This window comes from Monodelphis domestica, chromosome 7, assembly GCF_027887165.1.
Source record: "Monodelphis domestica isolate mMonDom1 chromosome 7, mMonDom1.pri, whole genome shotgun sequence".
NCBI lineage: Eukaryota > Metazoa > Chordata > Mammalia > Didelphimorphia > Didelphidae > Monodelphis > Monodelphis domestica.
In genome coordinates, this window is record NC_077233.1 from 61,090,400 (window position 1) to 61,115,073 (window position 24,674).

General features: G+C 54.3%; 1 protein-coding gene across 1 annotated transcript in view; it reads left to right on the forward strand.

The window, feature by feature from the left end:
* PLXNA1 (plexin A1) overlaps positions 1 to 24,674 on the forward strand; it is a 260,073-nt gene that overhangs the window by 163,198 nt on the left and 72,201 nt on the right. The window contains 10 exon segments of the mRNA XM_056804732.1: positions 11,279 to 11,375; positions 12,183 to 12,373; positions 12,694 to 12,845; positions 13,606 to 13,726; positions 14,886 to 15,022; positions 17,385 to 17,552; positions 18,499 to 18,592; positions 20,139 to 20,378; positions 20,529 to 20,672; positions 22,412 to 22,646. Of these exon segments, the coding sequence (XP_056660710.1) occupies positions 11,279 to 11,375; positions 12,183 to 12,373; positions 12,694 to 12,845; positions 13,606 to 13,726; positions 14,886 to 15,022; positions 17,385 to 17,552; positions 18,499 to 18,592; positions 20,139 to 20,378; positions 20,529 to 20,672; positions 22,412 to 22,646 (1,579 nt within the window).

Consider the following 24,674-nt stretch of genomic DNA (forward strand, 5'->3'; position numbering starts at 1 on the left):
TGCTTATCCATTAATTAATTAATTTGTTTATCTATCTAACTATTTATTTTATAGTTTCATTTATTTTGTCCACTATTTCCTAATTACATTTTAGCCTGATTTGGCCACAGTGTGAGTGTGCTGTGTATTTGATGCCCCTGTTCTTGTCCATAGAAAGCTGACTTCCCATCCTGGTTCCTTGACTGTGGGCAAACGACAGCCTCAGTGCTCTAGGCAACTCTTTAAGACTTTAGGGCTGGGGGCAGTAAGGTGACTCAGTGGATCGAGAGCCAGGCCTAGAGGTTCAAATCTGGCCCTAGACACTTTCTAGCTGGGTGATTTAACCTCCATTTAACCTCCATTGCCCAGCCCTTCCCATTCTTCTGTCTTGGAACCAAGACACAATTTTGATTCTAAGACGGAAGGTCAGGGTGAAAAAGAAACGACTTGGTGGCCAAGGAGGTGCCAATGTCCAGTGGTGGAGTCCCTAGAAACAGGGCCTGGGTTCTGGGGCTGCGTTCATGAATAGGGAAGGTGACACAGAGCTTAGCAGTGGACCTCATCATGGATGAGACAGTCCTTAAAGCTCCTTCTGGCTCTCAGTGACCAGTTCCTGTTAGTTGCAAGTCTCCCTCCCCAACTGTTCCACCCTGAAAAGGAGGATGACTCTGGGCGGCAGGAATCTTGGTTCTGGTCCTGGCTCTATTGATAACTGACTAGGGGATCCTGGAGCAAGTAGCTTGCCCATTCTGGGCCTCGGTTTTCTCCTTTGTAAATTGGGAAATGTGGCTCGGCTCCCCTTGGGTTGATTCTAGAACCCGTGGTGATTTTATTTTCCTTTCTGGGACCCCGGCAGTGAATTCAGGGAAGAGTGAAAGGCTGTTGTTACTGCGATCACTTCTTTTAATAGAGAGGGGACAGGGTCTGCTGGGGGAGCTGCCAAGCATTCAATATAGGTCTGCCTCGATTTGCACATTTTTCCTTCGCTGGGAGCATGCACACTTAATAAAGCAGGCCAATGAATAGCAGGGGAAAAAAAAGTTTGGAACCCCCTGCTGGCTCAGTCAACACTACAGATGCTCTTCTAATGAGATACAAGGTACTTAGTACTTCTTTATGATCAATTATTTAGTCATTTAGGTCAGCAAATGTTTATTGATAGCCGGGTAACACCTTTCCTATTAAGAGTGTAAATCAGAGACCTGGATTTTTTGAGCTTTGGAAAAAGATAGGGGAAAAGAAGAAAGCAAGCCCCACTTCCTTTGGTCCTTCTGGGAGACATCCTCTGCCCCAGGCCAGGGGGCAGTAGCATTGCTGGGGAGCCGCTCGAAAGTGCCATTGCCCAAGTCCAGGGAGAATTGTTCTCTGAATCAGGGACTTAAGTAGTGCCTGGACTCTGAGCATTGCTCATGACCTCAGAGAATGTGTAGTTCAATGGCCTGTTTGGCTGAGACCCGATGGAAAAGGGAAGCTGCGCAGTGTCATGGACTAACTAGGCTGGACTCACCATTAGGAAGACCTGGGCTCAAATCTCACCTCTGAATCTTCTTAATGACTTGCTGTTTGACCATGGACAAGGCTTAAATGCCTTTGAATCCAAGATAACTCTCTACTATTCAATGTTGTAGACATGTTGCTGGAGGGCGTCTCTACACTGATGAAATCACAGGATCCAGACCATAAGAAAGAGCTCTAGATGCCAGGAGAGATCTAGATTCAAACTCTGCTCCTACCTCCTTCTGCCTTCTTGGGACTCCAAGTCCCTGTGTTCTAGGGCTTCTATGCTCAGACCTTGAAAGGGTTTGAGTCTGGAAATGAAAATAAAACCAGATGCTTAGGAACATAGCACACTATTTTAAAAAAATTAAGCCCTTTATTGGTTCTAAGACAGAAGAATGGTAAGAGCTAGGCAATGAGAATTAAGTGACTTGCCTGGGATTTTATAATAAGGAAGTGTCCAAAGCCAGATTTAAATTGAGGACTTCCTACTTCCTTGCTTTCTATCCAATGAGCCACCTAGGTGCCCCAGAACACTATCTTAAAAAAAAAAAAAGAAAAAAAGAGTATCATTGTTAAAAAACAAAAACAAAAACTCTGCTGTTTCTAGATGTAGATAAAAATCCCTTGAACCTGTCCTTGAAACAAAGAAAAAAGAAAAACTTGTTGAGCAAAAGCAATTGAATGCAACAGTCCACCCTCCTGCCACCCATTCTTTGGGACCATGATTGCTTGTTCTTATCTCTTCCTCTTTGGTGGTCTCTTCATTTACATTTTTTGTGTTGGACATCCCTTTTGCTTCAAATCATAGTCATTGTGGACCCCTCTCACTCCTTCTACCTCCTTGCCCTCCTTTGTAACAAAGAAGAACTTTTGATGGGGTGGGCTGCCTCCCTAGGCCATGGGAAAACTGACGTGGGGTGTATTTGCTTGTCCTGCTCTCACCTAGATGGCCGTAAGTCTTCTGTGTTTCCTCCATCTCTCCTATCCAATCTTTCTAATTGCATTTTCCCATTCACATACCCTAGTGTGTTCATTCATTGCCTCTTTAGGGGAGAATCCTTCTTGGCTACCCCTGGATATACTGTGGCGGATATTTGGGCATGTACAGGGACTTAGGGGTGACTTGGGGTAGAGGAGAATATTGGAAGAGGATGAGAAACTGGAGTTTTCTCATTTACAAAATGGGTACAGCAGTCCCTTTATTACCCTTCTCTTGAACTAATTATAGGAATTAAGTAATATTCTGGATATGAAGATTCCAAAGAATTTGACTCACTATACAATAATGTAGATGGTTTAGGCAGTCCATTGGGTTGAAAAAAGCCCAATGGCCTGGTGATAGACTGATCTGGACTTGCCGTTGTTCCCATTCAAATGATGGTTTTATACTGGAGTAGAGATTTCTGGTAAGATGCTCCATTCTCTAGCCGAGTCAAAGAATGCAGTGTTCTGGCTAATCTAATATTCTGATTATTAGAAAGGTACCACGCACGGATTACCCATTTTCTAAGAATTAGAATATAATAAAGCACTCTTTAACAGTGAAACTACATGGAGCCTAATTGAATCTTTCTTTGATGATTCAAAAGACACTTCAGTTTCTTGCGGAGCCTCCAGGCCGTCATTATGAATGTCAGTTATCATTGTGCTGGAGACATACAGGAGCTAGGGCTAATAGAAAGGTCCGCTGAGTAGGGCTGGGCTTCCTGCCGTTGCTGCAGCTCTCTGCACTGAGCCTGGGGTAAGAGAACATGACTTGGCACATGGAGAGTTATTTTATTTTACATTCCACTTTACAGCGGTGTCAGACAAGGTCCAGAGTGAGGGGAGGGAGGAAGCGTGTGTTTGTACATATATGCATGTGCATGATCACATACATGCTACATAAGTGACTTTAGATGAGTTACTTGATTGTTATGGCCTGTTTCTTTACCTACAAAGTTAAGGGGCTAAATTGGATCGAGTTAAATTTAAGTAGAAATCAGAGCCAGTGAACTGTATACCTAAGGGTCCCTCCCTGCCTTGCATATTGACTTAGAAAACCACATATTAACATTATCTTTTCCTGCATTTTAATTGTTTTGTTAAATAATACAGTTAGATTTTCAACTGGTTCCAGCCTCACTCTGGAGCATTGGGTGCCACTTGTTTGATACTTTTGGACTAGATGGTCTTCTGAGTCTGACTCTGTTCTCTGTCCTGGCCCTCCAGGACCCAAGAATCACCCAGAAAGCCATCCTATCTTGGCTCATAGGTCATAGGCTTAGAACTGAGAGAGACCTTAGAAGTGCTGGCAAGGACCTTAGAATACAGGGCCAGGACTGGGATGGGGTCTTAGAATCTTGAAAGCTGGTCATTCCTTTTAGAGATAGAAGGACCCTAGAGATTCACTTCAGGGTCCTGGACCAGGGCTGGACAGAGGCAGTCTCATTCAAATGACTTTATTTTACAAATGAGGAAACGGAGGTCCAAAGAATATGGTTTATCTGAGCTCCCACAGACTGGATTTAGCAGTTCTTGGATTTGATGACAGGTCTTCTGACCCCAATCCAGGGATCTTTCCATTGTGGTGGAGAAGTGAGATTTTTAGAGGTATTCATCAAATCTGGCTCTCATTTTATAAATAAGAAATTGAGAATATGAGTTGATTGGAGCTGCTCTTGGCCATCCAGGTAGAATTAGGAAGAGACAAGTAGAACCTGGGCTTCAAGAGAACCCCAGGTCATTGAGGTCTTTCATGTGTGGCTGGAGAGGAGGAAGAAAAAAGGGTCTTGAGGATAAGAGAAAGAAGTGACAGTGGATTAGGGCACTGGACCTAGAATCAGGAACACCTGAATTCTTTTAAAAATATTTATTTATTAATTTGTTTGTTTATTGGTTACTTTCAAATTCCCAGGTAAACCATCTCTCCCTCCCCTCCCTAAGAAGGAACATCAGTTCAAATTCCATCCCAGACACTATTAAGTGGGTGGCCCTAGGCAAGTCATTTAACCTTTCTCAGCCTCAGTTTCCTTATCTATAAAACTGGGATAATACTAGCTTTCACTTCCCAGAGTTGTGAGAATCAAATGAGATAACTTAGGCAAGACATTTTTCAAACCTTAAAATCATCATTATCCTCATCAGCCCCCCAGTACCAGGGTCAGATTTCCTCTCAGGGTCTCAAGATGTCCAAATACTCTTTCGATGATGACCAGGCTGGAACAGAATGAAGATAAATCATGAAAAAACTAGGTAATTTACAGAAGGAGAGGCTGTCCACTGCTAGGAGGGGAGATGAGGGGGCTGCATGGAGGAGACGTCCCTGGAACAGAGCCTTGAAGGGGGCCATGTTTTTAACAGGCACTGTTGAAGAGGAAATACATTCTAGACATGGGAGGCGTGTGGGGGACGGCAGAACAGCCAGTCCCCTTGTTTGATTGGAACACAGAGGACACGAATGGGTGGGCAGAGGCTGGTGAGGGATCTCAGAGCCAGATTGAGGCCACCTTGGATGCTCCTAATGAGAACCCTTTGAGAAAAAGATGAATTTTCTTCTATGCCCTCTGTGAAGCCAGGGAAGTTTTTCCTGTTTGGGAGAAGGATTCTTGTTAGCAGTGATTCACAGAAAACAGGCTTTGCTCTCCAGTGGGGTAAGCCTAAGTTTTCTGGAAAATTCCCTTCCAGAGAGCACTTGTGTTCCCAGATAGGGCTGGATGAAGGAGATGCCACCCAGGTGTGCCCAGGGCCTGCCCATCTGCCCATCTGCACATTGGGCATTTCCCGAGTCCTATAAAGTAGAAGCTTTAGGGGCTTAAAATATATGATGAAGACTAATTAAAAAAAATTTTTTTTTAGTTCAAAAGCAGTGTAGTCAGATGCATGGAGTAAAAAAAAGAAATAAACCAAGCCATATTTAAAAAAAAAAAACAATTTCTTACTGATTTAGCAGATGGTTTACAGAGGCATTATGGGACAGTAGAAATAATAACAATGATGAATATTTATATGGTAATTTAAGGCTTATGAAGCATATTATATTGGATACTATATTATGTTATTTGTCAATTACATTATATTAATTATATCACATTAATTACATATATACATTTTATCCCAATTGTATCCCCAAGAGATAGGTACTGTTGTCATCCCCATTTTAGAGATGAGTAAATTGAAGGAGCCAGAGGTCAGATGATTTACCACTACATAGCTCATTGAGGCAGGATTTGAACTCATCTTGATGTCAAAGGCCCCAGAGTTCTATCCGTTGTGCCTTGTCACTGGAAAGAGCTGTGGATTGATTGAGAGTTGGGAGTCCTCCCCCAGGCATCTGGGTGACCAGCCTGAGCTCAGTACCTGACCCATAGCAGGTGCTCAATTAAATGCTTATTGTGGGACTGACAGTGATTCCCCATTTGCTTGTGGGTCCAGGGAAGGGCTTGGGCCGGTTTGTGTTCTTCTAGGCACTCCCTGGTTCTGATCCCCAGACAGCGCAGGCTCTCCCAGTGGAACAGGATTGGGTTTGGGGGTTTGAGGCTCTGGGGTCAAATGCTGACTTCAATAACAGTCCTAAATAACTAGCACAAATGCTATCATAATAAATGATAAATGGGAGTCAGTAGGTAGGGAGGATAATCATCATGATGGGGAGCATTTAGATAGTACTGCTGAGCATTTTACAAACATCTCTTTTTATCCTCATCACAACCCTAGAAGGTCGAGGCTATCATGGTCCTATTTTGTAGGTGATGAAACAGAGGTGGGCAGTGGTTAAAGGACACAGCAGAACCGCTCTGCTGGGAAGTGTCTGCATCTGGATTTGAACTCAGATCTTTTAAAAAATATATTATTTAATTATATGATTTATAATAATTTTCCATGGATACAAGACTCATGTTCCTTCCCTCCCCTTCCCCCACCCCCTCCCATGTCTGACGCACAATTCCACTGGGTTTAACATGTGCCATCGATCAAGACCCATTTCCTTTAATTTATATTTGCATTAATATTGCACCAGGGTGATCTTTTAGAGTCTACTTTCCCAGTCATAGCCCCACCGACCCATGTGATCAAGCAGTTGTTTTTCTTCTGTGTTTCCGCTCCCACAGTTCTTTCTCTGGATGTGGATACATTCTTTCTCATATGTCCCTCCTAGTTGTTCAGGGCCATTGCATTGCCATTAATGGAGAAGTCTATTACATTTGATTGTGCCACAGTGTATCTGTCTCTGTGTACAATGTTGTGGTTCTGCTCCTTTTGTTCCGCATCAGTTCCTGGAGGTCATTCCAGTTCGCATGGAATTCTTCTGGTTCATTATTCCTTTGGGCACAATAGTATTCCATCACCAGCGGATACCACAATTTTGAACTCAGATCTTCTTGACACCCAGGGCTCCCTCCACTGAATGGCTTTGTAGTCGTAGCTGGGGACCTTCTTTTTGTGGGTCTCCATTTCTTTTCTTATGTTTTATTTCCCCAATGACAGGGAGTAACTTTCCGCCTGTTTTCTGAAATGCTAAGGTCCCAGGCATCCCCTCCGTGCTCTGGGAGGGGTCAGAGGGGTTGTGCTCACACCCACAGGGGTCCTGTGGAGAGAATGCAGGGAGAAGCCAATATGCCTGAGGGATGAGCAGTGGCTGGGTCCCCACGGCTACAGAGACTCTTTCCCAAGGGGGAGGTGCTACCTGCCCCCCTGCTCTGGGTTGCTGCTGAATGGTTGTGGGACTCGTGTCTGGGGTCAGTGTGGTCAGTGTGTCCATGCTCCACTTGCTTCTCTCAGGTATCTCCTGTGGCAGGAGTAGCCTATTGCCAGGGCACGCCAGGCCTGGGGGCCCCATGGGCTCCTATAAAATGAGGGGTCTCTGGGGCCTTTAGACCCCATCGTGGGTGAGATTGGCTCTTGGGCATGCTGACTTTGGACTGCTCCCAGAGTCCTTGAACCCTGACTGACCCTCACCTACTCTCTGAGTTGGGGGAGGGGCTCACGATCAGGAGATCTGGCCATATGATGGAGGGGAGGACCTCTTGGAGCCTCACTTTTCTCACCTGTGAAATGGGGATACAGTTCCCCATGTGGCCTCAAAGGATTCTTCTGAGGATGGATCCTGCCTTGGAAGCCTCCCAAGCTGGGGGTTATTGGGGCATTGTGAGGGGCCCGCTCCTGGCCAGGATGTGGGATGGCTTTGGATTTTTGGATTTGGATTTGGGAGCCTCTCTGAGCAGGCCCGGCCCCTGTGGTCTGCCCTCAGCCACGCTGAGGTACCTCCATTCCTAGGGCAGACTGGAGCGGCCTCGGGGGCACTGACCAAGGGAAGGGAGGAAGAGGTCCCCCTCAAGCTTTAGCCACCCCCCTCCATCTAGACCCCCGAAATAATGCCCCCCCACTCCCAGGAGCACAGACCTCCACCAGCCCTAATCTTGCATCGGGGCGCACTGAAAGAGGCTCCGGACTCCGCGGTTTCCTGTGGCAAGGCGAGGGCCTGGCATCCTCCGCAGCCGAAAGCCGGCTCCGCTCGCTCCCTTTCTCCTGGCCGGCCCGCATTTATCTTTCCTGCAGCAGTGTTTAAAGTGAAGAGGGAGTATCAGGAGAGTTTGATAGGATCCAATTAAGTTCCTGCAGATAAAATAATGATGAATTGCAGTCGAGCCCCAGCGAGACACCATGTACATTACTTCAGTCCCCCAAGTGCTGGGAAGGAGTTGAGGTCATCAGCTACAGAAAAATAGGACACAGCTGCAGCCCGGCCAGAGTTAGAGGCGTGGGGAGGGGGCGCAGGGAGCCCGTGCAGGGGGGAGACGGAGAGGGCACGAGGAGGGGGCCGCACCTGACTGCAGGAGTGGGGGTGGGAGGGGGGAGAGGAAGAGAGAGAGGAAGAGATGAACAGAGAGAGAGAGGGAGAGAGGGAGAGAGAGGGGGGGAGAGGAAGAGATGAACAGAGAGAGAGGGAGGGAGAGGGAGGGAGGGGGAGAGGAAGAGATGAACAGAGAGAGAGGGAGGGAGGGAGAGAGAGAGGGAGGGAGGGGGAGAGGAAGAGATGAACAGGGAGAGAGAGAGGGAGGGAGCGGGAGAGGAAGAGAGAGAGGAAGAGATGAACAGAGAGAGAGGGAGGGGAGAGGAAGAGATGAACAGAGAGAGAGGGAGGGAGGGAGAGAGAGGGAGGGGGAGAGGAAGAGATGAACAGAGAGAGAGGGAGGGAGGGAGGGAGAGAGAGGGGGGGAGAGGAAGAGATGAACAGAGAGAGAGGGAGGGAGGGAGAGAGAGGGAGGGGGAGAGGAAGAGATGAACAGAGAGAGAGGGAGGGAGAGAGAGAGAGGGAGGGAGGGAGGAAGAGAGAGAGGAAGAGATGAACAGAGAGAGGGAGGGAGGGGGAGAGAGGGAGGGGGAGAGGAAGAGATGAACAGAGAGAGAGAGAGGGAGGGGGAGAGGAAGAGAGAGAGGAAGAGATGAACAGAGAGAGAGGGAGGGAGAGAGAGGGGGGAGAGGAAGAGATGAACAGAGAGAGAGGGAGGGAGGGAGGGGAAGAGAGGGAGGGGGAGAGGAAGAGAGAGGAAGAGATGAACAGAGAGAGAGAGGGAGGGAGGGGAAGAGAGGGAGGGGGAGAGGAAGAGAGAGAGGAAGAGATGAACAGAGAGAGAGAGGGAGGGGGAGAGGAAGAGAGAGAGGAAGAGATGAACAGAGAGAGAGGGAGGGGGAGAGGAAGAGATGAACAGAGAGAGAGGGAGGGAGGGAGAGAGAGGGAGGGAGGGAGGGGAAGAGAGGGAGGGGGAGAGGAAGAGAGAGAGGAAGAGATGAACAGAGAGAGAGGAAGGGAGGGAGAGAGAGGGAGGGAGGGAGGGGAAGAGAGGGAGGGAGAGAGGAAGAGAGAGAGGAAGAGATGAACAGAGAGAGAGAGGGAGGGGGAGAGAGGGAGGGGGAGAGGAAGAGAGAGAGGAAGAGATGAACAGAGAGAGAAGAAGGGAGAGAGGGGGGAGAGGGAGGGAGGGGGAGGGAGGGGGAGAGAGGGAGGGGGAGAGGAAGAGAGAGAGGAAGAGATGAACAGAGAGAGAGAGGGAGGGAGGGAGGGGGAGAGGAAGAGAGAAGGAGAGGGGGAGAGGAATAGAGGGGGAAGGTGCAGAGAACAAATGTGGCATGTAACCCATGCCTGGCACAAGAGGGCACCTTTTGGGGCACACTCTCTTTCCTCAGCCAGTCTCAGCACTCTAGAGCAGGCTTCCTCTGGTGAATGCCTGGTGGTTGTCTCTGTGTACACACCTGTGTGAGAGGAGATGGGGTGCTCTTGGGGGCGGGTGTTTTCCCACCTTGGGAAGGTGTGAGGCAGGAGTGGGGGCACAGCTGCAGAGGTGCTCAGCTCCAGGCACTGTCTGAGGCGGCAGCACGGGCGATGGGAGCTCCAGAGAGCACAGGTTCCCAGCTAGAGGGGGAGCCGCCTGGGGTGTCCAGGGGAGGCTGGAGGCCAGGAGGCCAGGAGAGGGGGTGACTGGGGAGGTCAGTGTGCGTGTGTGCTGAACAGGGAGGAGATGCAGGAGCGCTTTCTGGGGCGCACACCCTGGAAATGCCCCTTTCCCGTAGGAGCCTCCTCGATGTCCCCCTATGCCAGGGCCTTTCCCACCCCAGGTGCCCTCACAAGGCCTGCTCTTCTTGCCCCTCCATCCAGGCTTGGCAGTGTCTGGCTGCCCCCTGTTATTCGTGGCCAAACTCCCAGGCTCTCTAGAACATCTGCTGCTTGTGTTTCTGTAGAATTGGTTTTCCTGGGAATCCTCCGAATTTAAGAACATCCTTGGCATGGGGGTGCTGCTTGGGGGCTCAGTGCTTGGAGAGCCAGGCCTCGAGACAGGAGGTCCTGGGTTCCAGGCTGGCCACAGACTCATCCTGGCTGTGTGACCCTGGACCAGTCTGAGCCCCTCAAAGCCAGACAGGAAGGCTTAGAAGCCCTCCTGTGGAGGAGGGGCAGCTCCAGGTTTCCAAAGTCTGGCCGGTGACACAGAAATCATTAAGAGCTGCTCCCTCGGGCTCCTCCCCCCACTTTATAGCTATGAGACTGTAGGGTGCGGCCAGACTGGGCTTGCCCCCCACCCCTGTCCACCGGCTTGCTGGGGCTCCCTTTGCGTTGATGCTAGACTTTGCTCGGGGCTCGGTGTTTTCAGACGCTTCCCTTCACTCCTGGGGCCTTGGCTTGCTCCGTGAGGAGGCTGGGCCGGCCAGCGGGGAGGCACGGAGCCTCCCTGGGTTTGTGTCTCCACCAGCCTCTCCTTCCCACCCCATCTTGGCCTTCCTCTCAGGCCCCTTTCACACACCGCCTCTTCCAGGAGGCTCTCCCTGATGACTCGTTCGCTGGCCCTGCGCCCACCTCCATGCCCATCCTTTGCCCGGCCCAGCGGGTCGTGTGTCCTGGGAGGACAGGAGGAGAAACCGTTTTCAGGGCGAATGTGGGCTTTTGTCTTTTTCTGTTGTTTTTCACCCCTTGCCTTTTGGCTTAGTTGGTGATCTCAAGTGCCAGTTCCAGAAGAGCAATAAGGACTGGCCGTGGGGGTTAAGTGACTTGTCCAGGGTCCCGCAGTCAGGAAATGCCTGAGGCCTGTCGGAACCCAGGACAGCCCCTCTGCAGGCCTGGCTCTGCTTGCCCTGCCTATGCCCGGAGCCTGGGAGGTCCCAGCGGGGGACCCTGCGGGGCCTTCAGCTGGAGGAGACCGAGAGCAGGGCTGCCCGGAACAGGACCAGAAGCCTGGGGTTGGGCGGGGTGCCGGGAGCCCGTCATGGCCGGTCCCCGAGGCCGGGGCTTGCTGCCCCCTGACCGCAGCTCTCCCGTCCCCTTCCGCAGTACACCTATGAGGGCAACGACATCAGCGACCTGCCCGTCAACCTCTCGGTGGTGTGGAACGGCAACTTCGTCATCGACAACCCCCAGAACATCCAAGGTGAGCGCAGGGTGGCCAGCGGGGAGCCCGGGGTGGGGGGGCCTGTGAGGACGAGGGTCTGGGGTGGGCCGGAGGGAAGGGGCCGGGCCTGGCCCCTCTGTGGCCAGCAGGGAGCCCAGGGTGGGGGGGCCTGTGAGGACGAGGGTCTGGGGTGGGCCGGAGGGAAGGGGCCGGGCTTGGCCCCCCTGTGGCCAGCGGGGAGCCCTGTGAGGACGAGGGTCTGGGGTGGGAAGGGGCCGGGCCTGGCCTCCCTGTGGCCAGCAGGGAGCCCGGGGTGGGGGGGCCTTTTAGGTCGAGGGTCTGGGGTGGGAAGGGGCCGGGCCTGGCCCCTCTGTGTCCAGCAGGGAGCCCTGTGAGGACGAGGGTCTGGGGTGGGAAGGGGCTGGGCCTGGCCCCCCTGTGGCCAGCGGGGAGCCCTGTGAGGACGAGGGTCTGGGGTGGGAAGGGGCCGGGCCTGGCCTCCCTGTGGCCAGCGGGGAGCCCGGGGTGGGGGGGCCTTTTAGGTTGAGGGTCTGGGGTGGGCCGGAGGGAAGGGGCCAGGCCTGGCCCCCTCTGTGTCCAGCAGGGAGCCCGGGGTGGGGGGGCCTTTTAGGTTGAGGGTCTGGGGTGGGAAGGGGCCGGGCCTGGCCCCCTCTGTGGCCAGCAGGGAGCCCTGTGAGGACGAGGGTCTGGGGTGGGAAGGGGCCAGGCCTGGCCACCCGCTGTCCGAGCATCCCTGGGAGAGGAGGGACGAGCTCCAGGTGTCTGAGGCCAGGCTGTGGCAGCTCTCCCTGGCCCTCAGCTGACCCTGGCCCCTCTGGTCCCCAGCTCACCTGTACAAGTGTTCTGCCCTTCGGGAGAGCTGCGGCCTCTGCCTGAAGGCCGACCCACGATTCGAGTGCGGCTGGTGCGTGGCCGAGAAGCGCTGCTCCCTGCGCCACCACTGCCCTGCCCCGGACGTCGGCTGGATGCACGCCAGCAGTGGCAATAGCCGCTGCTCGGACCCCAAGATCCTCAAGGTAGGACGGCCCCAGCTCCGGGGCTTTGCCTCATTCCGTGGCCGGTGGCCTCATCCCTTCCTTGGCCTGAGCCCTGCCCCTGGTCGCGGCCTGATCCCTGGTCCCAGCCCCAGACCCGCCACTGATCCTGACCCCAGACTGGCCGCAGTCTGACCGCAGACTCTCGCTGACCCGCCGTGGTCTGCCTTGGGTGGGCCTCGGCTTCGGGCTGCCCCCTGGTCTAGGCCCCGGCCTCCATTCTCCGGACACGTGCCGTCGTCCCTGAGGGGATGCCCGGCCGCCCGCCTTTCCCCAGGCCCCCCGTGCTCGTCTCTCCTCAGCTCTCTCCGGAGACGGGCCCCCGGCAGGGCGGCACTCGGCTCACCATCACGGGGGAGAACCTGGGCCTGAAGTTCGAGGACGTGCGGCTGGGCGTGCACGTGGGGAAGGTGATGTGCAACCCCATCGAGAGCGAGTACATCAGCGCCGAGCAGTGAGTGGGGGCGGCGGGGGCGGGGGGGACCCCCTCACACTCGCAGACCTGCGCCCCAAACCCTGTCCGTGCCGGCGTCCTCCCCCTGCAGCAAGCAAGGCAAGGCCAGAGCACGAGGCTCGAGAGTCCAAGGCCCCCGAGCGGCCAGCTGCAGAGCAGGCCTCTTCCTCCCGGCGCAGAGCCCTCTTGGGGCGGTGTCGAGGCCAGCGGGAACCCCGATCGCCCTTGGTGTTAGGGGCGCGCTGTGCAGGCCTCTGCCTCCTCTGAGACCTCGTGGGCGGGCTGGGGATGGAGTCATTCCCTGGAGCAGTCCCTCATTCGAGCCTCCAAGGATCCCAGGCCCAGGGCGCGGAGCTGGCCGAGGCCTCTCCTCCAAGCCCAGCTTTTCCTAGAGCAGGGAAAGGCCTTGTCCAGGCACCCAGGAGGCTGTGCGTCTGAGGGAGCGAGGACTTGAACGCGGAGCCCCCGACTTCAGAGGGGCTGCTCTTTCTGTGGGCCTCATTGGCAGGGGCACCGGGCCTCAAAGGCGGTAACGCTCCTCGAGAAGGTCCTGCCCTCATTTGGCTGGCCCGGCCTGGAGTCCTGCTCTGACGCTTCCTCCTGGAGCCTGGAAGGCCACAGTTCTGGAACGAGGGCCTCTAAGGCCCTTCCAGCCCCATCCCGAGCCAGAGGCGCAAAGGAGGGGGGTGCAGGCCTCGGCATAAAGCGCCGGCACGGGCAGGGACGTCCGGGCCTGCACCAATGCCTCGGCCTTCCCCAGGATCGTGTGTGAGATCGGAGACGCCAGCCCCGGCCGAGCCCACGACGCCCTGGTGGAGGTGTGCGTCCGAGACTGCTCTCTTCACTACCGCGCCGTGTCCCCCAAGAGGTTCACCTTCGTGGTAAGGATCCCCCCTTTCCCTGGGGCCTGAGAGCGGCCTGCGCTGCCCTGGATGCCTGCCTGGTCCGTCCCTCCGGCCAGGCCCGAGCAGGCTTAGAGACCGGAGGTCTCTGAGGAAGAAGAGGCTGCGAGGCAGCCCCGGCTCCGCGTGCCAGGCAGCCTTAGAACAGGGAGCACCCTGAGCCGGCACCCGCCGTGGCAGCTCGCACCTAGGAGCCATTTCTGAATCAATGAGGGAGGGAGGGAGGGAGGGAGAGGGAGGAAGCGAACACACATCGGCTTCCATGGCCTCCCCTGGGCAACCATTCTGGGCTACGGGGAGATTGGACTGGGAGAGCCTGGAAATGTGGAATGGGGAGTGGGGTGGGACCCCAGAATGCAGAATGGGGGAGCTGGGAGGGACCCCAGAATCCAGAATGGGGGAGCTGGGAGGGACCCCAGAATCCAGAATGGGCGAGCTGGGAGGGAACCTTACAGTACACAGTAGGGGATCTGGAAGGGACCCTGGAATACAGAATGGGGGAGCTGGGAGGGACCCCAGAATATAGATGGGGGGGCGGAGCTGGGAGGGATGCTAGAATATGGAATGAGGGGAGCTGGGAGGGATGCCAGAATACAGACTGGGGGAGTTGGGAGGAATCTGAGAAATTGTCTCATTAGGACCCCTTTTGTTTATAAGTCTCAAGACCAAAAACCAAACGGGAAGTGACTTGCCCGGTCACCCCGTTTATTCCTAGCAGAGCTGAGGCTAGAACCCAGATCCTCCGACAATCAGCCCCCACTTCCTCCACCATACCATGCTGTCTGGAGGGTATTCTTAGAGTTCTCAATAGGAGAGAAAGCCAATTACCTACACATTTTCCCTTCAGATGGAGTCTCACGATGCAGGGAAATATAAAAATAAACGCACCTTGCATTTGTGCACACTTGCCTGTTTACTGCTCTGTGTGGAAGGAGGCTACCAGGAGGACTGTGCCCATTTTACATCCTGGAGAGACAGAGCCGGGAGCCCTTGGGCCAAGGGCATTGCCAGCCCTCGTGCTTGGGGCCTGAAGGGTTCCGTGTGTCCTGGTGCCCTGCTCGCCCCGTAGCCTTGAATTTTGGTGTGGCTACCCCAGAGCCCCCAGTAATGTTCCCCGACCTCGCTGTTTTCTCCGCAGACCCCCACCTTTTACCGGGTGAGCCCTGCTCGCGGCCCTCTCTCAGGGGGCACTTGGATTGGGATTGAGGGAAGTCATCTGAATGCTGGCAGCGATGTGGCTGTCTCCATTGGGGGCCGGCCGTGCACTTTCTCCTGGTACGTTGACGAGTGGGCATGGGGGCTGACTTTGGGCAGGATGGCTGAGTGGGGGCTGTGGGAAACTGATGTGGGGGGGTTGGAGGTGGGCCTTGAGGCTGTCATGGAAACCACCAAGACTCTCTTGTTGGGGAAGGCTGCCATGTCGAACCTGGGTTAGGGGAGCTATCACCATGGAAACCCCGAGGAGGGGGAGGTTACCATGGAAACCCCAGGGATAGAGGAGGGGAGGCAGCTAGGGATAGGGAAGGCTGGAGGCAGGGCTATGCCAGGAGCCATCCGGTGAGGCCAGTGGGGGGCAGGGTCTCTTACAGACTGGCCTTCAGGGGGCCCAGTACAGATCGGGGCTTACAGGAGGAGGGGGGGAGGCCTGGGATGGCGAGAAGACTTCAGTTAGTCAGCTCTTGGGTTGGCGCAGACCCAGTTACTTTCTTCCAGGAAAAATGAATCTGGGGGAAAAAGTATTTAAATTTTTGTGTTTTTTTTTCTTTTTTTTAAGAGAGAAAAAAAAGAAATGTTAACAAAAGCCCCTGGGCTCGAAGTGGATAATTTTTAGATTAGGGATGATAATGGAGCGGCTCTTTAAATATTTTCCTGCGGTAATTACCAGTTATCAGCACTAATCATTGCTGTTTGCAGCAGCCCAGGGCCCGCGCAGAGATGCTGGCATCCGTTTGGGAGGGGTGTGCGTCTGCGCCGGCGCCTCCCTCTCCGTGCCAGCACAGTGGGTCCCGGCAGGCCCTGCCTACCTGCAGCTGCTCGGGGGGTGCTGGGGAGTTTGCTTTATGGACTCACCCAGGGCTGACCCGGGCTCCAAGCCTGGCGCCTCGGAGACCGTCCGGTGCCCATGCGGGGAAAAGGGTGGGAGTGTTGGAAGGAGAATTTTTTTAAACCCTTCCCTTCCATCTTAGAATCAATACTGTGTATGGGTGCCAAGGCAGAAGTGACGTGCCCAGGGTCACCCCGCTGGGAAGGGTCTGAGGCCAGCTTTGAGCCCAGGACCTCCCATCCTCACACCTGGCTCTCCATCCATTGAGCCACCTCTGTGCCCTGGACATGGGACCATAGAGGCAGAGTACAGAGGGTGGACACGATTGAAGTAGAGACCTCAGGGACTGCTCAGTCCAGACCCTCATTGGACTATTCAAGAAACTCAGGCAGGGCCAGGAAGACTGCAGACCTCTGAATGGGGCTCTGAGTGGGGCGTTCCTGCCACCCCGCCATGCTTTAGTGGGCAATGCAGAGGCCGATGGCACGGGGAGATACGGAGGATGAAGGGGGAGGGCCACGGCGTGAATGAGAATCACGGAGAACTGGGGCCATCAGGGGAGATCGGGTTCAATCCTGGCTTCCCTGGCTCCCGTTACCGCTGAAAAGGCCCCCACCCCCAGACACAGGCTCTTGCATGAATGTGTGCACACGTGTGGATGTGGTTGTACACACGTGTTCTCTCAGACACACGTGTCGTGTTGGGGAGATTCAGGATCTTAGTGGCGTTGGCTTTTTTGGGGATGTGACAATGAAGACCCTGGATGGGACTGAGATCTTTGTTACTTCCTCCCATGTTCCTCAGCTCAGGTGGAGGCGGAGGTGAAAACGGGTCATGCTTGGGGACCAGAAGGGGATTGGGGTCTGGCGAGGAGATCAGGGAGGCGGGAGGGCAGGAAGCTTTGATCCTGAAATAGAGCCAGTCCAGGACTGGGCATCGCTGCCAACAGGGAGCATGTTGGAGTTGGACTTGCCCCAGCCCCCTCCCCTCTCTAGAGGGTGCCCATTGCCTTGGGTTTTCTAGGTAACACCTGAAAGGAAATTTATATAGGTCTTATATATTTTTGGGGTTCCCACCCTGGGCTTTGGCCAGTGGGAAGTCTATCAAGGAGCACAGAGAATACTTGGTAAATAAATGTATTTGTTGCGTTGAAATGAATTAATCTGCTCATTTATTTTGTATGTGAACATTCAGGGTAAACTTTAGAATTTATTTCCTTTTATTTTGAATGGGGAGGGTATAAGGGAACTAAAAGCCCAGAGGTTTAGGGACCAAAAATATTTGGGAACCCCCTAATCTACTTAATATCCTCCTTTAATGGATGAGGAAACTTGTAAGCCATCCAGATTCTTCTTCTTTTTTTTTTTTAAATCCCTTACTTTTCCATCTTAGAATCAGTACTTTGTATGGTAAGGGCTAGGCAATGGGGAGAAGTGACTGGCCCAGGGTCACCCATTTAGGAGGTGTCTGAGACACCCAGGTGCTAAGTACCAAAGGCCACATTTGAATCTAGGGTCTCTGACTCCAAGTCCTACACTCTTTCCCCTAGACTCTGCTAGCATCCCCTGACCTCTGTCCCCTCTTTTTCCCCAGGAGGAATTCCCGGGAAATTCGCTGCCGGACCCCCCCAGGCCAGAGCCCTGGGGGTGCCAACATCGTCATCAACATCAACAGGGCTGAGCTCAGCAATGCCGATGTGAAGTACAATTACACCGAGGACCCCACCATCCAGAGGATTGACCCTGAGTGGAGCATTAACAGGTGGGGGACAGAGATGGGAACCCAGGCGTTGCCGGGGGCTCCCTCCAGGCCATAGCCAGCCAAACAGGGACTGCTTCTCGGGGGGGGGGGGCACTGTGGGTGCTGCAGGAATCAGAAGCCGCTTCTCATTAGGTAGATCTGATGCGGGAGGTCAAAAGACAGAACCTGGGGCAAGGCGGTCCGGCTTGTAGTAGTCAGGAGTGTATTCATTAGACCCAAGGCCCCGTGCATCTCTGGGGCACAGTTCTTTACTCTGTAAAGTGAGGGGGCTGGACTAGGTCCCCGAAGGTCCCCTCCTTGTCTAAATCTAGCATCCTAGCCATTCTGATGGGGATGGGGAACCTGCTCTTGGCTCTGGAGATGGGAAGTCATGGGCTCTCGAGGCAGAGGGGCAGGCCCTGATCCTTACGCGCTCCTTCCCACATTGGGTGACTCCTGTCTGATGTCCGTGGAAGGAAACTGGCACGAACTGCATCTCTGCAAATGAATGTATAGACTGTCCTGGTCACAGGACTGGTCTTTGGGGGCACTCAGGGCCCCCAAAGCGGAGACTATCGTCCACGTGTTAGACATCTGCTTAACTTGGGTCCACGAAAGCATCCCTTCCTTCTGCTCCCATCAGATGGTCTTTCTTCTGCTTTTATCTTTCATTGTCTTATCTCACACTGTGTATTTAATCTAAACCATCTCAGCCTTTCTGGAAGGAGGCCTGGTACACATCTAGCAGCAACATAGATCAGTGGCCGGAGGCTCAGTCCTGCCGTACCAATTAGAATTCGGAGCTGGCTTAGCTTTTGGGGGAAGGAGCGCCGGAGCGGGACTTGTCCCCAGCTTAGCTCTGTGCCTGGGGTACAAGAAGGCCTAAAGTCTGATCTGAGTGGGGGCGGGGCGGGAGGGAGAAGGGCTCCCGCCCTGGGATGACCCATCTATCCCTCTGGCCCCCCAGCGGCGGAACGCTCCTCACCGTCACGGGCACCAACCTGGCCACTGTCCGAGAGCCCCGGATTCGTGCCAAGTACGGCAGTGCCGAGAGGGAGAATGTGAGTATTCCCCAGCATGTGCAGGGGAGATGGGACGTGGGGGACGCGGGAAGCGGATGCAGCCCCGACGCGCCAGCCCCGCATTCAAGGCCCAGCCTGCCTTGCAAAAACAGACCCCCCCCCCCCCCCCCCGGCCATTGTGTCCAGAGCACGCCCACCTCCTTCCCAGGCTCCTTCCTGCCCTGACAGTCCGTCTAGCCCTCAGAAAGGATGCATAGGGACGTGATGAGGGTCCCCCACCCTCTAAAGATGTCTGCCGGCCGGCCGAGGGAGTACATTTGTTCTAGAAGAGAGCGCTAAGGGCTCTGGATGTCAAGAGCTTCCTCACCATGAGACCTCATGGGGCGCCAGAAGGGTCTTGGGGGTAGTGAGCCTTCTGTCGCTGGAAGGATTCATCCAGAGGCGAAACGATTATTTGTGGGGGGGAGCTAGAGAGAAAGCCCTGCAGGGCAGACGGGGGAGGTCAGCCCCGACAGTGACAGGCTCTAAGGTTTGTCTAGAAGGATCCCTGCCTGGGGAGTTGGAGGTCACGTCCCCCCTCTGACCCTGTCTCCCTGGGCGACTTTGGCCACGTTACTCAAGCTCAGCCTCCGTGGCCTCGTCTGTAAGTCAGTCAGTGGGATAGATGGCCTGCAAGGGCCCTGAGACCCAGGTTCTTTGTGCCTGGCATAGGAAGGCCTGCCGAGCCACACGTGATTCAGGAGGAACCATCCCCTGAATCAAGAGAATCTGAGATGTGGAGGGGCCATAGAGGCCATCCAGTCCATCCCCACCCCCTACAAGTGGTCATTCGGCCTCTGCTGGAGGCCTCCACAGAGGGGGAGCTTTCCTCCTCTCTAAGCAGCCCTTCCCCTTTGGGGTTTTCCCCGATATCTAGCCTGACTCGAGCCCCTTAAAACATGCACTCATTGTTCCTAGCTCTGCCCTCTGGGGCTAAGTGGAACAAGTCTGCCCCACGACAGCCTTTCAGACGTGTGGGAGCTCTCTTGGGGTCGCCTCCTCCATTTCCCTCTTTGCCAGACAACACCTACCCAGTCTCTGGAACCAGACCTCATGGGACACAGCCTTTCTTTTTTAAAAAATCAGTGTTTTCTGCTAAGTTTGGTACCTTCCATCGCCGCTGTTATCCCAGGTGCCCCGGACCCTTCCCTAGCCTCTCCCAGCTCTGACAGATCGCCCAGCCTTCCTTTGGCCTCTCCAGGGTGCTCTCGTGTGTCCAGCCCCAGGCCGAGGACCAAGGATCAGGGAGATGGGGGAGGGGTGACCCGGATGCTAGTCTCGTTGGAAAGGCAAGCCAAGAAGACAGAAGAGTACAAGATGGTCCCAAAGATGGGCTGGATCAGGGAGTTCCAGGGAGGGGGCCTCCCAGCCAGGCCAGGATGGGGGGTTTCTGTGACGAGGCTGGGACACCTGAGCTGAAGGGAGGGGCCAGAGCATTGGTTCCCCAGCTCTCCCTGGCTCCCAGAAGCCTTTCCGCTGACGTGGCGTCTGCCTTGGCTTTTATGACCTTCCCAAACCAACCCACGGCTCCCCTGTGCGTCTGCAGACTTGCATCGTGTACAACGACACCACCATGATGTGCCAGGCCCCCTCCATCGACAACCCCAGCCGGAGCCCCCCCGAGATGGGCGACCGGCCCGATGAGCTGGGCTTCGTGATGGACAACGTGCGCTCCCTGCTCATTATCAACAGCTCCAACTTCCTCTACTATCCCGACCCTGTCTTTGAGCCCCTCAGCCCCTCGGGCATCCTGGAACTCAAGCCCAGCTCCCCCCTCATCCTCAAGGTGGGTTTCTGCCCCTGCGGCTTTGGTGCCATGCAGGCCGCATCTGGGGGAAGGAGGGAGCCGCTGCCATTGGGAAGGCGGAGGGGATGTGTCGGGGAAGAGGGCACAGGTGAGGGTCTCTGGGCATTCAGCAGCCTCCCTCTTCTCCAGGGCCGGAACCTCCTCCCTCCAGCCTCGGGGAACTCCAGGCTCAACTACACCGTGCTCATCGGCTCCACTCCTTGTGTGCTGACTGTGTCCGAGACCCAGCTGCTCTGCGAATCGCCCAACCTCACTGGCCAGCACAAAGTCACGGTATGTGTGCCCGCCGGGGCCCCTAGGCACGGGGCTGCCTGGCCAGGACACCTGTGCGCTCCTCGACCTTCCCTTAGGCTCTGGGCAGGCGCTGCCTCACGCCATTCATCTGCCTATGCAGTCTGGCGTTCACTCAGCACCTGCCTGGGGCCCACCTTGTGCCAGGAGGGGCCCTCGGAGAGCCAGCATGGCCCAGGGAAGAGAACGCTGGCTTTGAGGTCCTTCCCATTTCCCAACCGAGGATCCTCCCAAGAAGGCCTCATCCCTGTCCCATAAACCATCCCGACTAATGTAAAAATTAAATTTAGTCTAGTAATAGAAATATTATATTTTGTGAGGTTTATTAAGGATTATTAGAAAATCAAGGAATAAAGAAAGTAACACCACGTGCCCATGGCTGATTAGCCAATTCCGAATGCCCGCGCTGAGCTTACTTGCTACACCATTGCAATGGCTGAGTAGAGAGCGTGTGAGGCAGAGAGCCAGTTAAATACTCATTGTGATCTTGCCCAGGTGGAGACTCAGGTGAGATTACAGGGAATTCTGGGAAGTACCAAGGACTTCTGGGGATTGAAGTCTAGGGTTCAGATCTCCGTTTTACACTAAGAAGTGCCTGGACCAAAGTCTGCCTCGGGCCTTGAGTGGCCAGGCATGGCTGACCCGGAACTTAAGCTGATTCACAGGTCAGGTCCTGGCCTGCTGTCCAGGGCAGTCGCTAGCCTGTGCCTGTTCTCCTCGTGGGCCACGTCCTCCATGCCCTGCAGTGCCCTAGGAGAGGGTGCCGTGCTTGCGCTATCCCTTTCTGGGGTTCAGGGTCTCTCTTTGTCCATTCCCATTGCTTCAGGGAGCCACCAGGGTCTTGGGGTCCACAGGCCCGCAGCCCTGAGGCTTCCCCCAGGACTGGAAAAGAGTTCTCTCTGAGCAGTGCTTTAGAATAGGGACAGGATAAAGGTATCCTGGGGCCCTGGATGGCCACAGCCCCGGAGCTCCAGAGAGCTTTGATTCACCTGTGTGGCCTTGGGTGGATCTGCTTCCCTCTAGGGCTTCGGCCCCATCCCGCCTATGGCGAGAGGAGCAGACTGGCCCCGGGATGCCTGCCCTCTGCCAGGCCCAGAAGATGATGGAAAGACTAAATTCAGGGTGGTCCCTGCCCTCACGCAGCTCACTTTCTGAAGCTCTTGTGTGCTCGAGCCCGTTGGGCAGTAGAGAGAAGGCTGTGGAGCCTTACTCAGAATGCGCTTTGAATGCATAAAAGGGCATCGTAAGAACATAAGGGAAAGCCATCTATTGAAAAACAGTCGCCAAAATCTTTTTGAAAACAAAGTTCACCCATGGAGAGTAGGCTGTCCAGAGGGCTCCTTTCAGCCCTGACATTCTGTAGGGCTGGGGGGTCCCTAGCCACGCGCCCACTCCTACGACACTCCGTTTAGTCTTGGAGATCAGAGCTTCCCCTTCCTTGCGGTGTCCTTACGAGGAAAGCACTTTGCAAATCATAAGGGTTTCGAGCAGTTTCGATTTTCTCCTCCTCCTTCGGCTCAGCTCTGAGCATCCCCGCGTCCGAGAGGAAGAAGAGGGCTTTTGAATCCCTCCGCTTGTACCTGGAGAAGAGTTTCCCTTTCCAAACCTGCTGCCCCCTCCCTCCTCCTCTTACTGGGTTCCTGCTCTTGCTGACCCCCTCAGTGTCCCTGGCCCCCGCCCAGAGCCCAGTGACCCTGACTTCTGCCTGGTCCTTCCCCCAGATCAAGGCAGGAGGCTTCGAGTTCTCCCCGGGAACGCTGCAGGTGTACTCGGACAGCCTTCTGACGCTGCCAGCCATCATCGGCATTGGGGGAGGCGGGGGCTTGCTACTGCTGGTCATCATCGTGGTCCTCATCGCCTACAAGCGCAAGTCCCGGGATGCTGACCGCACCCTCAAGCGCCTGCAGCTGCAGATGGACAACCTGGAGTCTCGGGTGGCCCTGGAGTGCAAGGAAGGTAAGGGTTACCCGGATGGACCCAGAGGTGGGCTACAGGCCGGGGACGCCACTCACACCTTCGTCATCTTCGTCGTAGCCTCTATGTAATCTCCCCAAAATCTCAGGGCCATTTATTAGCCTTTAGCTTTGAGCTGCACTAAGATTTTGGGGACCCCCTATCTCTCACTTTTGTGTACTTGACATGTGTTATCTCGTCTGATCATTGCAACAGTCTTGGGAAGGAGGTGCTGTTATTACTCCCATTTTATAGACAGGCATAGTGAGGCAGGCAGAGGTGAATGACTTGCCCAGCAGAGTCATGAGGCTAGTAAATGCCTGGGATTGGATTTGAATCCTGACTCTAGCCCCAGTCCTATCTGAATAATCCATCATTGCTACTCACATTTAGTTAATGCTTTGCTATTCACATGGCTCCTTCCTCTCAGCCTTCCAGGGATCTAGGTAGTGTAAGCAGAATATGCTCAGAAGGTGAAATAATTTGTTCAGGTTTCCACAGCTAGAAAGTGGCAGGAGCAGGCCTCCGAGCCAAACCTTCTGACTCTCCAGGCCAACTCTTTAAAAAACATTTTATTGATGATTTTTGTTCTTGGTTCCTCCTTGATACTGATATGGGCCAGGCTCCCGGCCAACCCTCTCAAGTAACAAAGAAAATCAGTTCACCAAAGAGGACTGGTAGAGCGTCCAATTCCTTCCTCCCTCCCTCCCTCCTTTTCTTCCTCCCTTCTTCCCTTCCTTCCACTCTTCTTCCTTCCCTTCCATCCTCTCTTCCTTTTTCCCCTCCCACCCTCACTCCCTCCTTTGCTCCCTTGGTCCCTTCTTCCCTCCTTCCCTTTCTCCCTCTCTTCCTCCTTCTATTCTTTCTTCCTTTCTTTTTCCCCTTCCTCCCTCCTCCCCTTCTTTTCTCCTTCCCTTCTTCCCTTCCTCTCTCTCTTCTTCCTTCCCTTTCCTTCCCATCCTCTTCCTTCCTTTTTCCTCTCTCTCCCTCTCTCCTTTCCTCCCTCCTTCCTTCTTCCCTTCTTCACTTCCTCCCTTTCTTCCTCCTTCCCTCCCCATCCTTTCTTCCTTCCTTTTTCCCCTCCCACCCTCCCTCCTCCTTTGCTCTCTTGGTCCCTTCTTCCCTCCCTCCCTTTCTCCCTCTCTTCCTCCTTCCATTCTGTCTTCCTTTCTTTTTCTCCTTCCTCCCTTCCTCCCTCCTTCCCTTCTTTCCTCCTTCCCTTCCTATCTTCCTATCTCTCTCTCTTCTTCCTTTTCCCCCCTCTCTTTCTCACTGCCTCTCTCCCTCCTTCCCTCCCATCCTCTCTCTTTCCATTTGTCCATCCATCTAGTGACATAATTGGATCCTTGGGTATTTTGTTCTTTGGTTCAGGCTTATTTTCCTAGGCATCTGTTCATATAGCCCTTCCCCCTTTTCTCAGAATATTCCTCACATTTGCCATTTCTTCCTGCATAGGAATCTTCCTTTCTCCCTGTGTCCCATAGTTAGTTCAGCTGTTCCCTAATTGATGGTCACCTCGCGCTCTTTCCACTACATCAGGCTTCCTCTCATCCTAAATGCTGCTCGGCAGGAATCTGCAGGCTTGTCCCCTGCCTCATTGATGCTTAAAGCCCAGGCTGATAAGAGTGGCATCGAGGAGAGAGTGACAGCTGAACCACCATTGAATTTCATTGACTGCGGATTAGATAATCCATTAGCTTTGCAGTCGAGGGCAGTGTGGTGGAGAGACCAGTCGGACTGCAGAGCTTCCCTCAGGAGGTTTGATGAGAAGAAAAGGTGGGGCTGATCCAAAGTTCTCTGCAGACCAGAAAGGGCTAAGAAATGCCATCGTCCTTGTCCTCAGCAGCACGGCCATCCGTCTGTTTCTCAGCGCCCTTATCATAATTGCACGAGTAACAGGTTAATGGTATTTACTCAGAGGGTCAGAATCTGTTTGAATCGAGGGGGTGGCAGGATCGGTACGGAGGAAGGAAATCCGCCGCCACTTTGTTAGAGAAGGGAAAGCTTCCCGAAGAAGGAGGGCTCTCTGCT